We start from the raw sequence: 15,159 nt of genomic DNA, 5'->3' as shown, positions 1-15,159 counted from the left end.
GCTGGCTCACTGATTGGATGCATGACACGGAAAGCTGTGGCACGATCTGCGCCCTTTTTGTTTCGACTTTTCCAACCTGTTTTGCGCTGGCTTCCACACTCTTTGCTCTTGAATCATGCAAACGGAAATCATGCAATGACATCTTCACCCAAGCCATATCGCAGGTCAAGCGAGATGACTTTTGCCTCCATCTTCCAATCCACCGTCACCGCTCTTGGCGTTGGGGTTGTCGGATACTTCCTCTTTCTCGGACTGCTCACCATTCCCTTCTTCCAAGATCAAGCCATTTACCTCCATGGCGTTACCCTGACTTGGTTCAAAGATGTCTCCGTTGCGGAGCAATGGGGTTTTCTCCGAAATCAGGTCACGCCCTTCACGCTCAAAACGTCGGATGGTGTGACACTACATGCTTGGCACGTTCTTCCGCTGGACCTTTACCGGCTTCACGAGGAGGAGCTCGTCAAGGAGCCCGAAGGCATTGCAGTGGACTTCGCAGACCGCACATCGTTCCGGCTCCTGCGCGATGACCCACAAGCACTTCTTGTGCTCTATCTTCATGGCGCCGCCGGAACTCTCGCCAGCGGATGGCGACCTCCAAGCTACCGGGCAATGTCAGCTTTAGCTCCGAACAGGATCCATACTGTCGCTATCGATTACCGGGGTTTTGGGTCCAGCAGTGGCTCGCCATCAGAGCAGGGCCTCCTGACCGACGCCATCACGCTTGCCGAGTGGGCAATGAAAGAAGCTGGAATACCGCCTTCCCGCATCGTCATCTTCGGACAGTCTCTGGGTACAGCGGTTGGAATCGCGCTGGCGCACCACTACGTCACAAAACCCGACCCAGTCCTCTTTTCCGGCATGGTTCTGGTCGCACCCTTCGCCGACGTGGAGTTGTTGACCGCGACATACCGCATCGCCGGCACGATCCCAATCCTCGGCCCCCTGGCCCCGTTTCCCCGGCTCCTGACCTTCTTTAACACTTTCATCCTGCACAAGTGGCAGAGCAAAGACAAGCTGGCCGCTTTTGTCCGAGAATGCGAACACATGCCGCCCAGAGACGGACTCAGGTACCACATCACCATCATACACGCCCAAGACGACTATGACATACCTTGGTCTCACAGTGACCAGCTGTACTGGCATGCCGTCAACGCGGCCCGGCTTGAGGGTATCGCGTTCAATGACCTGGAGGAAGAGAAGGAACAGACGAAGACGATGCTGGGGCCGGCGGGGTGGGCGGCGGAGCACAAGACAGCGAACGGTGTCATCAGGGAGGAGATAGCCAAATGGGGTCTGCACGACAGAATCATGAGTTACCCTGTCGTTAGCCTCGCGGTACTGAGAGCGTTTACGCATCCAGGCACGAGCGTCGCTGACGATGGCGCATCTAGCGCCTCCTGGTGATTAGGCAATAGACGGCAACATGGGATTGGGAATAGAACACTTACTCCTCCTTCTCCTGATCAATAAGATAACTTCTCAAGCCACGTTCCCTGCGCCGGCAATGTTAAATAGATCTCAGGATAATAATGTGACCAGAGTCCAACTCAAAATTGACCTAGAGTTCAATGAAGCATGCTAAATCCGTGGCTAATGAGTTCATCCTTTACGTTGGGACAAGTCCCTCTGCCGGGCATGGATGGCAGTAATGGAAGAACCACGCAGTAGGAATTCCGTCCACCCTTCTCTGTAACTCAAGTAAAATGAACGTTCTGAAAGCGCACAATTTTGCATCTGCTAAACTATTAGATTCAATACTTTACTTTTCATCCCAGCTTATAAAATGACTCAAGAAGGCAGGCTTGGGAGTCGTTCTTGACCTGAGCTGGGCACTTCATGTTCCCAAACACGAATTCACCTTTCTTTCCGAACAACATTCGAGTCCACGTTCTTCACATGATAGCGTAAAGCTTCGAGTCTACAATCTTGCCTCTCTCGCCTCCTAACGCCCAGCCTTTCCTCTCGCACACACCTATGTCAATTAACAACACCAACGAAGACGGTGTTCAGTACAGAAGTCGAGAGAAGGGTTCCGCCACTCCGCGAGTCCCCGGCATTCCACCGAAAGCTGGATTGCTGCCTGTCAAGACAGAGACCACGCCGTCCGCAAAGGTACTTCTCGTTTCCTTCACCTGCCACCCACTCAAGATCATCTAAGTTGTGCGCAGACCTTCAAACTCGTCAAGCGACAAGAAACAAACCATGAACGAGAAGTCGTCGTCCGGAGGGAATCGACCCAAAGACCAGATCTTTGGAGAACAGAGCATGAACCGCAAGTTCAACCCTCCGCCTACAGAGAGTCAGAACAATACCCCCGCAGCCGGTACGAACTACCCTGCGAAGGAGCATAACGCCGCCGAGCAGCGCATCACAGAGTGGCAGACCAAGCAAACTGTCCGGGTCTTAGCGGATGTCGAAAAGACCAAGATCCGCACCCTGTTTCGTCTGCCGGTCCAACAGCTCTTTCCGTGTCTCTCGGCCATCTATTCGACCAAAGTGTCCAACCCAACAGACATCAGCACTATGGGGAAGCGGCTACGAGGCGATGCGCCTCGTGGGTACGCCACCATGGGTGAATTCAAGCAAGACCTTGAGCTGATGGTTCAGAGCTCGGTCACATTCAGCGGCGAGCACCACGATACGACGGCCATGGCGAGGGCCTGCCGGGATCGAATCCTTATGCGCATGGCCGTGCACCCAGGCGAACCAACAACGATCAGATCAGAACAATGGCCAAACGACCGGCCGGAGACCAAGGTCGGGTCATTGATCCCAAACGCCAAAAGATGGAGACTACTTTCTCCGACGCGACTCGAGATTTCACCCAGAAGATCGACAAGCTGCTTGGGGATGCGATGACGGGAATGGAGTCTGTCTCGGGAGTGAAGGCGGACTTAATGCGGGAGCTGGAGGGATGGAAGCAAGAAAACAATGGAAGAGTTGAAGGCAAAACTTTAGGAGGAGGTGAGGAGGTGACGAGATATCTAGGAAGGGGCTTGAAGGAGAAGTGGAAGGACGAGCTCAAGGAGCACTCACGAAGGAGATTGAGGCGGATCTGAGGGGATGGCAGAAGACCGTCGAACTGGAGGCCAGGGAGGAGGTGCTTGAAGACTTTGGTGGTCATCTGCATCCGGAACGCTTGAAGCTTGACTATGCCGAGTTGTTGCTCACCGAGCAAATGGATGATTCCATTTCTTAGCGTCATGGGCCGGGAAGCAACTCGCGCGCCTGGAACGCCGCAGTGATTGGGGCCAACGTCCAGCTTCAAACTCGATGGTTCCAAGCATTCTTTCACCCCCCTGCTTCGCCGATGGGCAGCCGAGCGATTGAACGCTGTGCCAAGTGTCACCAGGGACTGAGAGCAAGGAACCATTTCATGGTCTTATCTCCTTTATTTTGGCACGGGAAAGATAGATTTTCCATCTCACTGAGCACTGGAAGCGTCAGAGACGGATTATTGGTTGTTTTTCTCTCTCTCTCGGAGTACCGTTGACTAATAGAAAGGTCATCAATCAAAAGTACCTCTTGGTGCCACTCACATCGAGCTAGACACGACTCTGTCTTACATGTACTCTACAGATTCTATACTGGAGCCCTTGCATTCGAGTTACCCCTAACCCTTCCACCCCCCATCCCACAACATCCCTCACATAGTCCCTCTTTCTTCCAATTGAACCCATCATGTCAACTCCAACTCCTTCTCATCAAGTCTCTCCACCTCTCCCAGGCTATGTCCACTTCAGATCTCCGACAACCCAGGACAAGCTCTAAACGGAATCGCCGGCTCACACTCGGCCTCACAAACCGTTCCATTGGCCGGCACCGTCCCCGACCGGAAATACTCCCTCACGATACCATACGTGCACTGGCTCACGGAGCTGAGCAGCGCACAGTGCCCGACCGACTCCTGCACCACGACTGCCGACCCGTCGTGTAGCGCTGACAGGGCATACGCGTTCGCCAGCGGAGTGGCGTGGTCCGTCCTCGTCGACAGGATCAGCAGCGGCGTGGCGGACGTGGTGTTGCCAGAGGAATTATCTGGTGCGGGGCTGCCGAACGGGCCGGTGAAGGAGTATGTCGGGCGGAAGGGCCAGTTGGTGCACGAAAGGGGGATTTTGGTCCAGGCTTCGCCGACGGTGGCGGATTGGTTCAGAATGCGGGACACCAAGGAGGTGGCCGAGGGGAAGTCGTGGGTGGTGGAAGAGGAGTATGAGTCGCCACAGATGATGCCGAGGGCGACTTCCTCGGAGTGGATGTACGTTTGCGGGGGAGTACTAGGAGTCTGCTCGACGCAGACGTCTAGGCGGGTGTCGCGGAGCATGACGTTTGGGTTGGACAGGATGCGGGAGAAGTTGCCGGATAGGGCGTCGGCGAGGGCGAGGGAGAGAGGCTCGTAGGTCGCGATCGGAGAGTAGAGGCTTACGCGAATGGCTTCGGAGATGAGGAACGAGGTAACGGCATAGAGGCGGCCGTTGTGGATGGCAGAGACTGGGGATTGCTGGAGGAAGGCCAGGAGGGTGCTGATGCGGGTGCGGATGTCGGCGGACGATGTGTCGGTGGGCTGGCGTAATGCGCAGCCCGAGCCGGCGTCGAAGCAGGTTTGGTAGAAGTGGTCAATCGCAGCTTCGGCGTCGATCAGGTTCTTAGACCATGTAGCCGTCATGTAATCATCTGCATCAGCAATCCCATCCAACACCATCCTGCCCACCCGGCCAGGGAACATCGACGCAAAGGTATTCCCCAGAATAGACCCATAAGAAAAGCCCAGATACTGCAGCCTGGGCTTCTCCCCGCCGCCACCACCACAGCCCTTCGCAGTCCCATTCGTCCTCTGAGCCTTCACTACTAACTCATGGCTCCGCTCCACAATCTCCAACATATCCCTCGCCACAGTCGCAGTCGACACATACCGAAACACACTCTCCTCCCCCGGGTTCGCCTGGGCACACAACTCCCCCACCCCCCTACCCATCTGAAACCTCATCTTTAACCCCTGCTCCGTCACCACGCTCGGCAACCCCGCGGCGCGAATCGTATCCGCGGAACGATCGTAGTGGCTCTCATAGCACGACGCGCTTGGCGTCGTCAGCGCCACGCCGCGCGGGTCGAAGCCGACGATATCGTAGTGCCGCTCCCCGGGGACATCGACGAGCGCCTGGATCATGGATGCCAGTTGCAGGGCCATGCCCGTGCCCGACCCGCTCGGGCCGCCTGGGTTGATGAGGATGGGGCCGGCATAGGCTGGGTTGGAGGACGGGACTGTGGCGGGAAGGGTGACGAGCGCGATGGCTGCGAAGGGGCCGCCGGTCGAGTTTGAGTTGAGCGGTGGGGTGGTGCCGTTGGTTCGGGACCAGTCGAGCGGGACGCGCAGGCGGGCGCACTGGAAGTTGGTGTAGCAGGGGTGGTATTGCAGGTCTGCGGTCGGCGTGATGGCGGTCCAATCGAAGCTCGAGTCGGCTTGGCGGGTGTGGAGGAAGGTGTTGAAGGCCAAGGCTGGTGAGGTAAGGAGGACGGTCATGGACCAGAAGGTCCTGGAGGATGTCGTGGGACTCATGGTGGGTTTGATGTTGTGGATGAAAGTGGGAAGGGCGGAGGCGAAAAGGAGTTAGTGATGCTGTGGGCATTTCCAGAATGTTGAAGGGAATGCGGTCGATATTGATACCTTCCTGGAGAGAGGCATCTAGGCACTTTTTCCGAAGAGCCATCTTCAACTGACGAAAAATGAGGCTCAGGATGAGTGTCTACGTATGCGTTCGTCCACCTCCAGGAGGCTGTGCTGGATTCCTTCGTCCCGCCCTAAGCTTGACCAGGCAAGTGGGACAATCTCCGGTTTCACATTCTGCACATCGTGAGTGTGGTCAAGAAGGCAATGAAGTGTTAGTACCTCCGTATGGGGACAGGGATGTGATCCTTTCTCGCTAAACCAAACATACAAATCTACGGATAAGTCTCGCAGGGTCACACAGCCGAGTAAACGCGTAATGCTTGGCTGGGCATAGCAGAACAACCGGTTGAGCCACGGGAGGTGCTGTTACAACGGCAACAGAGATGGCGTGTTAGCCCTCAACCACCTTCTCTTTCCGGACCCAGGTTTATGATAGGTACAGTATTTAGCCTAGTTTAATGATGAATTGTGGCCTTCATATTTTGAGCAGCTTCGGCTTGGATTTGAGACTGACTTAGGAGGTTTCAGAAAGATCTTCTGCTAGCGTCATACTTGACGACAACTTCTTGTGATCAACGAAGAAGCGAAGCTGCAGCAGATTTCAGAGGAGGAAGAAAGGTCTGAGATGACCGAATGACAATCAAACCCAGGTTTGTTTGTTAGCGCTGTTCTTGTGAAGGAAACAAGATAAGATTGTGTGGCACTCACTGTCTCTTTTCTCCTTCCTGTGCTTTTTTTTTGTTGATTTTTCTTTTCATTCTTCTTTCTGATTAACTTACCGTACTTTTTTTTTCTTTTTCTTTGGTATTTTCTTTTCTTTCTACGTTTAAACTCTTTCCACCTTCCATTGCCCTACTTTTCTTTCCTTCTTTCATTTCCCCTTACCTTTTTCTAGCTGGGCCGCCATGTGCCACGCTAACAAACAAACCAGGGTCCGATTGTAGGATCCTACCGTACCATGCAGGGAGTCGTCAAAAGCAGGGCATTGAGTCATTTGTTTGAGCGGCTTGTTGACACAAACGCGTACCTTAAGGCACCTAAGGGACACTCGCACTGCACCAGCCATGCCTGAGCCGGGAAGTCCCAAGGCCAACTGCCTTCATCCAAAATCATGGACTGGACATAATCAGACATTACGCCAAAATGGCTTACATTGATCTACAGTATTGGAGGCCAGCCTTCCCGAACTGAGAACCGTGGGCTTGGTGGCTGGGTGCTGGGAAGTATATGAGTCCACCAACAGCAATGTTCTCGGCGAGATGGCTTTTACGACTAGTTGATACCGGATCATCTTGATTTAAAGAAACACATAACCAGCAATTCGAGAGAAGTGCAGTAAACTATATGTCTATTTTGGAATAGCAGGTAACGTTATGTGCTTGCAGTACAAGATCAGAATTGCATCCACTTAGGGCTGATGTCACAGGTGGACTGGAGTGTCATTCTTCTTTCCAGATAAAACAATGGAATTCAGATTCTTCGCGCACTCTACCCTATACCTCCATCTCCATGGAAGTCACCTTCTACCACCGTACTTACCAGAAAGCAGCAAGTCTGGCACTCCGGCGAACAACCTTGCCATTGTTGCAAGTCGTTCCAGGTGCCACGGGTTGCGGGATTGCCGCCCCGTGATTGCAAAGGCCGAAGGAGGTCGGGCTGAAGCAGATGATGGCGCCGTCGGTAGGGCAGGGCTGGCTGCCAGAGGGGCCGGAGCTAGAGCCGGCGCCCGAAGTGGCGCTCGGGACAGGGGAGATAACAGGAGGAGTAGTGGTCTGGGTAACGAAACCAGACGACGCAGTGGCGGAGGTGGTTGCTGAGGTACTCACCGTGGTACTGGTAGTGATGGGTACTACAACCAGCGAGGCACTCGTCGTCGACGTACTGGGAATTGGCATTACAACCAGGGAGGCAGTGGAGCTACTGCCGCTGTCGTTGCCGCTGTCCCCTTCAAAAGTAGGCACACCATCCGCCTTAGGACAGTCGCCCTCACTTCCAGGAGTGGGCTGCTCCAGCACCTTGCCGTACTTTCCAGGCTGCGGGATATTCAGCACCCCGTTGCCCGTGGTACACTCACCGGGAACATTAGCCAGAAAGAGATCTGGCAAGCCATCAAAAAAGGCCCTGTCATCCCCCAACCCGCCCGTGATGGTCACCGGTGCACAGTTCATGTACACCTCGCGGTTGCCAATTTTGTTGAACCACGTCCAAGCAAACGTGGCGTTGCCGTTGGGCAGGTCCTTGGGGATGGGGATGTCGAACTGGCGGATACACTCGACGCCGCTGTCGTTGCCGCAGTGGGGACCGTCGGCGCGGCCGTCCTGGTCCTTGCCCGCCACGTGGAGATTGCCGGCGGCCGAGACGGGGCACCCGCCGATGAGGGTGTAGATGGTCTTCCATTTGGACTTGTCCGCGGGCGGAGGGTAGTCGTAGGTCAGGCTGAACTGGCAGGATCCGCCGCCGTGCTGGGCGCCGCCCGTGAACTTGACCAGCTGGGTAGTGCCGGCCGTGATGGGCGTGACCGAGACGATCTCGGACACGCCCTGGCAGGGGAAGGGAAAGGTCGGGTCGAGAGGGTCGACCTGGAGGAGCTTGGCTGTGCCTTGGTAGTTGTAGGGAGTCGGTGTGTTCATGATCATGTGGCCGCTCGCCATGCCGAGGAGGGCAAGGGCAGCGGCAAGGGGGGCTGTGTAAGTGGTTGCCATGTTGGGTGGTATTGGATGTGTTTGGACTCGTTGAGATTTGTGCGGTCTTAAGACTTGGATGACATCTCCCTGGCTAGATGGGAGGAAAGGCCGTTTTATATCGACAAAAGATGTTTGGGATAAGAAGGATTGGGATTTGAACTTGAAACAGTTCCATTCAGATGTTGAACAGTGAACAGTGATTCCATGAGAGTCGATGTGAACAATGCCATTGCAATGGCAGACCACAGCTGTTTCGGTGTCTAGTCTATCCCAGGATCGCTGTGTCTTTGCGTGACAAAGGAGGGGCGGTTCCTCCTAGTCCTTGGAATAATGAACAAAAGGGCGCGGTTTTCCTGTATAGTAATTATGAACAAAGGAGCTGGGTGTCTCTACTGGATATTATTGGCCAGGTTCATAATTGAGATTGTCGAGAAGCGATCTAAAAGATTCAGCCACAACCGTTCAAGATCTTCCGGGAAAAGATGCCGTGCCGAGTTCTCATGGCTTCCATTCGGCGGCCCTGATGATGAATCGATGCTAGTGATCCGTGATGATGGATGCCTTGAAGCGGATTAGTTGTCACGATGATATACAATACAATACAATTTATTGACGCCCGACGGATAACCCGAAAGGGCAACTTTACAATATGACTAACGTTATACATTTCCCAAGATATGTACTGATCTCGTCCAAGCCCATACAGAGTTCATTCTGTCGGAACGAAGCCGCCTTGAGCGGTGCCTGCTGTCCGTGACACGAGGTGAGGAGTGTGGGCTGGGGGTGTTGTGGTGGGTTGGGTGGTTTAGTCGGCCTGCGGTTGGTTCGTGTCAGGCGGCCTGTGATCATTGCGAACCGTATGGTTGCCCGAACGGCTGCCATGTTGGGGGTCCAGTCTCTCTTATCCCATGGCAATTTCCCTCCTAGGTAGAACGAAATGTTGCTTCTGTGGGTGTCTGTGCATTCGAGCATCTCCGTTCGGTATGCCGTCCATTTTCTGCATCGGAAGAGGAAGTGGTCTACTATCTCTGTTGCTTGCCCGCACGCGCACTGATCTGCCGGTGCTGCTCCAATCCGGTGGAGGTAACCGTTGAGTTTTGCCATGCCTGTTCTGAGCTGAGCGAGCACGCCAGCCTCCTTTCGTGACAGGTGGTCGTACAGCAGTCGGGTATGTGTTCTGAGCTATAGGTAGAGTAGGAGGTGATGGATACTTGCATTCAGATAACCGTATAATCTCGAGCTTCTCGTTTTTCACTAGCAGGAAGATCCTGACTTATTGGCTTTAACCCTTGCCTATCGGCACCCTTATCGCTCAGCAAGCATGCCTCAGCCAATCGACTACCTCTGCTTGTGAGAAACGAAAAGGTCGAGATATACGGTAGTCTCTCTAGAACCAGGCGAAAAACTGGGACTCAATGTTGTACAAGGTACCTCAACATTGCAGTCGCTTTTGTAACGTCGAAAAGAGACATTTGCTGACGGGTGGGTGACGAGAGTTGGCAGGCTGAGAGCCTGACAGCGTCTGACAGCCGACAACACGGGAGAGCACTCGTTGGATTAGCAATTGAGAATTTCTGCGCGAGGGTCCATCACTGCCCGAACAAGTCTATCTCCGAAAACGCGCTTTCTCAAAGTCGTGCAAGCGCCTGCACGGCACAGGGCGCGAAGCGGGCCGTGGCGTCCGGGGAAAGAGCTTCCTGCGGCCGTCAGTACCAGGTCCGCGCGCCACTCAATGCTTGACCTGGGGAAACCGGTGTGAAATGCGACCTGGACAACGGCGGCGATTGGCCAAACCACGGCTGCCTCAGCGCCATTTGCTTCTGCAAGCAAAAAAGCTGAGGTTGCGGGCGTCGACTTTAACATTGTTCCATTTCTCTCGCATGAATGGCAATTGTTTCCCTCTCGTATAACAAAGAAGGCGGTTCTTGCCATTCCTTGTGTATGGTCGGTCCAAGCAGCCTTTCGATGTCAGCACACACACCTTTGCGAGCCAGTGGGCCAGTCTCGCCAGATGTCGTCCTCCCATGATGCTGCCCGCTCAGCCCCGGCCAATGACGCGAACGAGTCCGCCACCATCATAGCATGTTCGGTTGTTCTGCTCGGTATCGCGGCCGTGGCAGTCGGACTGCGCTTCTATGTGCGGGCCAGGCTCGTTCGCTCGGTCAAGATCGAAGATTGGTGTATGCTGCTTTCACTGGTCAGTGATTGTTGGAGAGAGGCTTCCGGAAACTAAGGTTACTAAACGAGTCTCCAGGCCTTTGCTATCCTTGCTTCCACTTTCCTCATCAAGCGTGAGCACAACAGACCGTTCAAACTCTCATGGCTAGGTACTCTGAGCACTGACGGCGCACTCTAGAGGCTCAAGCCGGTCTCGGGCGCCCTTTCAGTACCCTCCTCCCAGACGACGTAATGGCATTTCGCAAAGTGAGTGCACGCAACCTAGCATATCCACTCGGGGTATTGATGTGCCAACACAGCGAGCAGTGGGCATGGTTTCAGGGCGTATTCTACTATCTCAGTTTCTGGTTCACCAAAATGTCGATCCTTCTGCTCTATCTCCGCGTCTTGACCCACGACTACATCCGCAAGGCGACTTGGGCGGTAATCGCGATCGTGGTGGTGTACAACGTCTATACATTCGCCATGCATGTCACCATGTGCATACCCCTTGCAAAGAATTGGGATCCCTCGATTACCGGCGGGTACTGTCACGCAGAAACTGGACATGGGCAGCAAATCTTCTGGGCCGTGATCTATTTGCACATCATCACCGACTTCATGATTTTCGCCATTCCGATACCCGTTGTGGCAGCCATGACGATTCCCCTGCGCCAAAAGCTCGGCCTGTTATTTGTGTTTACCGTGGGCTTCTTGTGAGTAAATCCATCATTTTCTCTTCCTTTGTGTGGCTGACGGTGGTCTAGCGTCTGTCTCGTCTCGATCGTGCGCGCCGCCCTTCTCCATCGGTTGATCAACGCGCCAGATGTGACCTGGGATCTAATCCAAATCGCAAATTGGTCTTCGGCCGAGCTGAACGTATCCATTGTGTGCGGCTGCATGCCGACGCTGCGGCCGCTTCTGGCAAAGGCGTTTGGGCCCTTGATGGATCGCTTCTTCCCAGAGCCGCATCAGTCATTGACCGATGTCAACGACGAGCAACCCCGGACGATAGGATCGATGCCGCTCAAGGCCTTCAGGTTTGGGAGACAGTCAAAGGAGAAAGGTTCGCGAGCAGCTGCTCCTCCATCCGCGACGTCCTGGGCCCAGGAAGAAACGCTCGCCAATGTCAATCTTGAAACCGCTCGCAACGGTGTGCATTCTAAGGGCATGGACTCGGACGCGGAACTCATTGCCGGGGGCAACGAGGTCGAGATGCAGTCGAGCCACTGGCTGAAGGAACCGTCAATGGTGCATGCCAGGGGTTGAAGACAGACCCAGGATACTCGGGTACCTCCTGTACCTTACCCACCGCCACATGGTTTCTAGGCGACAAAACAGCCCGTTCCCTCCTGCTGGCTTTGTTTGTGGTTCTTGATGTCGCAAGTGACGATTATGCACCAGGACGCTTTTATTTATCACTGACCAGGGCTGCTCCAGGCTCCGTGGCGAATCATATAGGCCTCAGACCGATAGTGAAGAGAAGGGCCCTGGCTTCCCCTCAGCAGCGCCACGCCGGAATGCTGAACGGGCTAGCGTCGCATCCGTATGCCCTCAGCTGCAGCAACCACAGCGGGTAAGCAGGGCTGTTTACCCCGCCGTTTTGCCATCTCGAGCAAGCCAACGGCCCCCGGCAGAATCTAGGGATTACCCGTGATAGTGAGAAGGATTCGACTCCCTGGCGGACAGCGGTGCTGGAGCGCTTTTTAAAAGCGCCTGGGGTGACATGAACCCATTGAGAAGTAAACTGGCCATCGACAACTTGAAGACCTAGTCGTGCACTGCTAACATGGGCTTCCTCAGTGCGGCCATCCTCTCAGCCGCCGCCCTGGCGTCGCTGGCGGCCGCCGCCAGCATTCCCCACAGCAATGTGAAGCGTCAAGTCTCGCAGCTCCGGAGCAAGTATGACTTTGTCATCGTTGGCGCAGGCACGAGTGGCCTCACCGTGGCCGACAGGCTATCGGCGGCCTTTCCAAACAGTACGCCCCCTGTAATGCTCAATGTCAGGCTGCCATTGTTCTAACAGCCTCGAAGAAACGGTGCTCGTCATCGAGTATGGCGATATTCATTTCGCCCCTGGAGTCTTTGACCCGCCAACCAACTGGATGGAGGCTATCCCCAACCCCGTCCCTTCATGGAGCTTCTTCTCCCTCCCCAACCCGGATATGGGAAACCAGACAGCGTTCGTCATGGCTGGCCAAGTGGTCGGCGGCAGCAGTGCGAGCAACGGCCAGTTCTTTGACCGTGGCTCGCGCTTCGATTACGACGCTTGGCTCGACGTCGGCGGCCTGGAGTTTGCGGGGAAGAGTATCAAGTGGAATTGGAACGGCATATTTCCCTACTTCAAGAAAGTGAGTCAACCTCGGCGCTTGGCCGGTGCCTGTATGTATGAGCTGACAACAGCTGCAAGAGTGTGACGTTTACCGAGCCGCCACCAGCCGTCGCCCAGCAGTACAACTACACGTGGGATGTGAGCGCATATGGGGGCACTACCCCGATCTACTCCACCTTCGCGGCTTTCCAATGGGCGGATCAGCCTGTTCTTAAGAAAGCGTGGAAGGAGATGGGCATCAACTCCCAAGGGGAGTGTGCTGGTGGAGACAAGGAGGGAATCTGCTGGGTACCTGCGTCGCAGGACCCCCTGACGGGAAGGAGGTCGCATGCCGGGCTCGGCCACCACGCCGACGTGGTCCCAAGGTCCAACTACGATCTCCTCGTCAAGCATCAGGTTGTCCGTGTGGCGTACCCTAAGGGGCCGAAGTATGGCCCTCCGCTCGTCGAGGTCCGCTCCCTTGTTGACAACCATCTCTTCAACGTGACGGTCAAAGGCGAGGTCGTCATCTCGGCCGGAGCCTTCCACACGCCAACCGTGCTCCAGCGCAGCGGCATTGGTCCGGCCTCATTTCTCGCCAGCGCCGGAATCCCGCTCGTTCTCGACTTGCCCGGCGTCGGCTCCAATCTTCAAGACCACGGCGGCCCGTCCGTCACCTGGAACTACAGCCAGCCCTACTCCTTCTACCCACTCCCGGCCGACCTCGCCAACAACGCCACCTTCAAATCCGAAGCCATTGCCGCCTTCGACGACACCCCCTCTCACGGACCCTACACCATCGCCATGGGCAACAGCGCCATCTACGTCTCCCTCCCGCACATGACGCCCAACTCGCAAGCTATCATCAACCGCATCCGGCAGATCGCCACCACCCCAGGCGCCGCCGCCTCCTACCTGCCGCCCGACATCCGCTCCTCCCCAGTCATGGTCGCGGGCTACATCGCCCAGCTGCTCACGCTAGCCAACGCCTTCTCCAACCCGGCCTTCCCCAGCCTTGAAACGCCCTGGGCCACGTCGGTCGCGCCCGCCTCGGCCGTGTCCTTTTTGCTCCACCCGCTCAGCAGGGGCACAGTCCGCCTGAATCTGACCGATCACGTCGCGCAGCCGGTGCTGGATTACCGCGCGGGTTCGAACCCGGTGGACATCGACATCCAACTGGCGCAGGTGCGGTTTCTGCGGAGGTTGCTCGCCACGCCGACGATGCAGGGATATGGCGCGAGCGAGATTGCGCCGGGGGCGGATGTCGCGGCGGATGATGCGCTGCTGGCTGAGTATGTGAGAAGGCAGAGCATCCTGTCGTTTCAGCACCCTTGCTGTACGGCGGCTATGTTGCCCAAGGGGAGGGGTGGTGTGGTGGGGGTTGATTTGAAAGTGCATGGCGCTGCTGGCCTGAGGGTGGCTGATTTGAGCATTGCGCCGTTGTTGGTCGGGAGTCATACTAGTTCGACGGCCTATGCGATTGGGGAGAAGGTGAGTTTCTGATCCTCGGGTGGTGTGGAGGGTGGTTAGAGACGTTAAACTGACCGGGTTGCTGACCATGATGAACAGGCGGCGGATATCATTATTCAGGCATGGTCGTAACGGCAAGGTATTCAGGCAGCCGCCTGGGCTTGGTTGGAGTTGTTCATGTTTCTAGGCTGGAAGTGACTCGGGATTAGCACGACACATTACGGGTGTGAAGAGATAACTTAAGTAGAACATTCTTGCTTAGACAGATGAGAGCACAGGTACCAGAATCAACATAGGGGACGAGAATGGTTGATGACCATGGTATATAAGACGAAAAATGATCAACATTACAAGTGTTTTAACTCCCAAACTATCGAAGCACTGTCAGTGCGTCCTTCGCCTCTGGACTCTGGCATGGAGGAGGCACCCCTCCAAGTCACACCCACAATATATTATATATCCTCGACGTGAAGTCGCCAGATTTCTCGACAGTGGGCGCGGATGCGCGCACGCTCGTCGGCCTGTTGGCCCCCAGATCTCGACCCTCGGCGAGGCCAGGAACTTCTCGACCTTCCAACCCTTCGATGCCAGCGGCGAGGGCGCCCAATGGGCATGTCCAAGCCCCAATGCATACACCCGGTGCGGAACCAGGCCGCATGCGACCGGCAACGTGGTGAGCGATGTCTCTGGCGTACGCAAGAAATTCTTTAAATGGACACTGCATGATGTGGACGATGCAGCGCGCCCCGTATTGTGTCAGGTGTAGAGAATTTCAGGAATTGGATAAAGAAATCAGAAGAAACTGAGGGAATTTAATTGTGAGAGGAAAGAAAGGCGAGGAGGAAGAACGGGCGGATGAACGCGCCCTATAT

General features: G+C 55.4%; 6 protein-coding genes across 6 annotated transcripts; 4 read left to right on the top strand and 2 right to left on the bottom strand.

The window, feature by feature from the left end:
* The first annotated feature begins 140 nt into the window (after nt 1-140).
* On the top strand, nt 141-1,470 carry N657DRAFT_650902 (alpha/beta-hydrolase). The gene has a single exon (XM_062794056.1). The coding sequence runs from the start codon at nt 175-177 to the stop codon at nt 1,402-1,404; it is 1,230 nt and encodes a 409-aa protein (XP_062642589.1). The 5' UTR covers nt 141-174; the 3' UTR covers nt 1,405-1,470.
* Nucleotides 1,471-1,891: 421 nt separating this feature from the next.
* Nucleotides 1,892-3,085, top strand: N657DRAFT_326338 (uncharacterized protein). The gene is made up of 2 exons (XM_062786828.1): nt 1,892-2,112; nt 2,169-3,085. The coding sequence occupies exon 2, from the start codon at nt 2,203-2,205 to the stop codon at nt 2,857-2,859; it is 657 nt and encodes a 218-aa protein (XP_062642588.1). The 5' UTR covers nt 1,892-2,112; nt 2,169-2,202; the 3' UTR covers nt 2,860-3,085.
* A 325-nt stretch (nt 3,086-3,410) lies between these two features.
* Nucleotides 3,411-5,880, bottom strand: N657DRAFT_650901 (uncharacterized protein). Its single transcript, XM_062794055.1, has one exon. It carries the CDS (start codon nt 5,552-5,554, stop codon nt 3,740-3,742), a length of 1,815 nt encoding a protein of 604 aa, XP_062642587.1. The 5' UTR covers nt 5,555-5,880; the 3' UTR covers nt 3,411-3,739.
* A 1,320-nt stretch (nt 5,881-7,200) lies between these two features.
* Nucleotides 7,201-8,367, bottom strand: N657DRAFT_684934 (lytic polysaccharide monooxygenase; the record flags this gene model as incomplete). The annotated part of the gene is made up of 1 exon (XM_062796734.1): nt 7,201-8,367. The coding sequence occupies one exon, from the start codon at nt 8,365-8,367 to the stop codon at nt 7,201-7,203; it is 1,167 nt and encodes a 388-aa protein (XP_062642586.1).
* Nucleotides 8,368-10,360: 1,993 nt separating this feature from the next.
* N657DRAFT_582933 (uncharacterized protein) lies at nt 10,361-11,775 on the top strand (the record flags this gene model as incomplete). The annotated part of the gene is made up of 5 exons (XM_062789642.1): nt 10,361-10,546; nt 10,604-10,640; nt 10,706-10,773; nt 10,834-11,222; nt 11,274-11,775. The coding sequence occupies 5 exons, from the start codon at nt 10,361-10,363 to the stop codon at nt 11,773-11,775; spliced, it is 1,182 nt and encodes a 393-aa protein (XP_062642585.1).
* Nucleotides 11,776-12,191: 416 nt separating this feature from the next.
* N657DRAFT_326261 (GMC oxidoreductase) lies at nt 12,192-14,472 on the top strand. Its single transcript, XM_062786827.1, has 3 exons — nt 12,192-12,485; nt 12,541-12,857; nt 12,917-14,472. The coding sequence occupies exons 1-3, from the start codon at nt 12,296-12,298 to the stop codon at nt 14,318-14,320; spliced, it is 1,911 nt and encodes a 636-aa protein (XP_062642584.1). The 5' UTR covers nt 12,192-12,295; the 3' UTR covers nt 14,321-14,472.
* Nucleotides 14,473-15,159: the final 687 nt, after the last annotated feature.

The sequence above is a fragment of the Parathielavia appendiculata genome, assembly GCF_033297405.1.
Source record: "Parathielavia appendiculata strain CBS 731.68 unplaced genomic scaffold N657scaffold_37, whole genome shotgun sequence".
Taxonomy (NCBI): domain Eukaryota; kingdom Fungi; phylum Ascomycota; class Sordariomycetes; order Sordariales; family Chaetomiaceae; genus Parathielavia; species Parathielavia appendiculata.
Note: the sequence above shows the minus strand (reverse complement) of the source record. Positions and strands in the feature narration are given on the sequence as shown.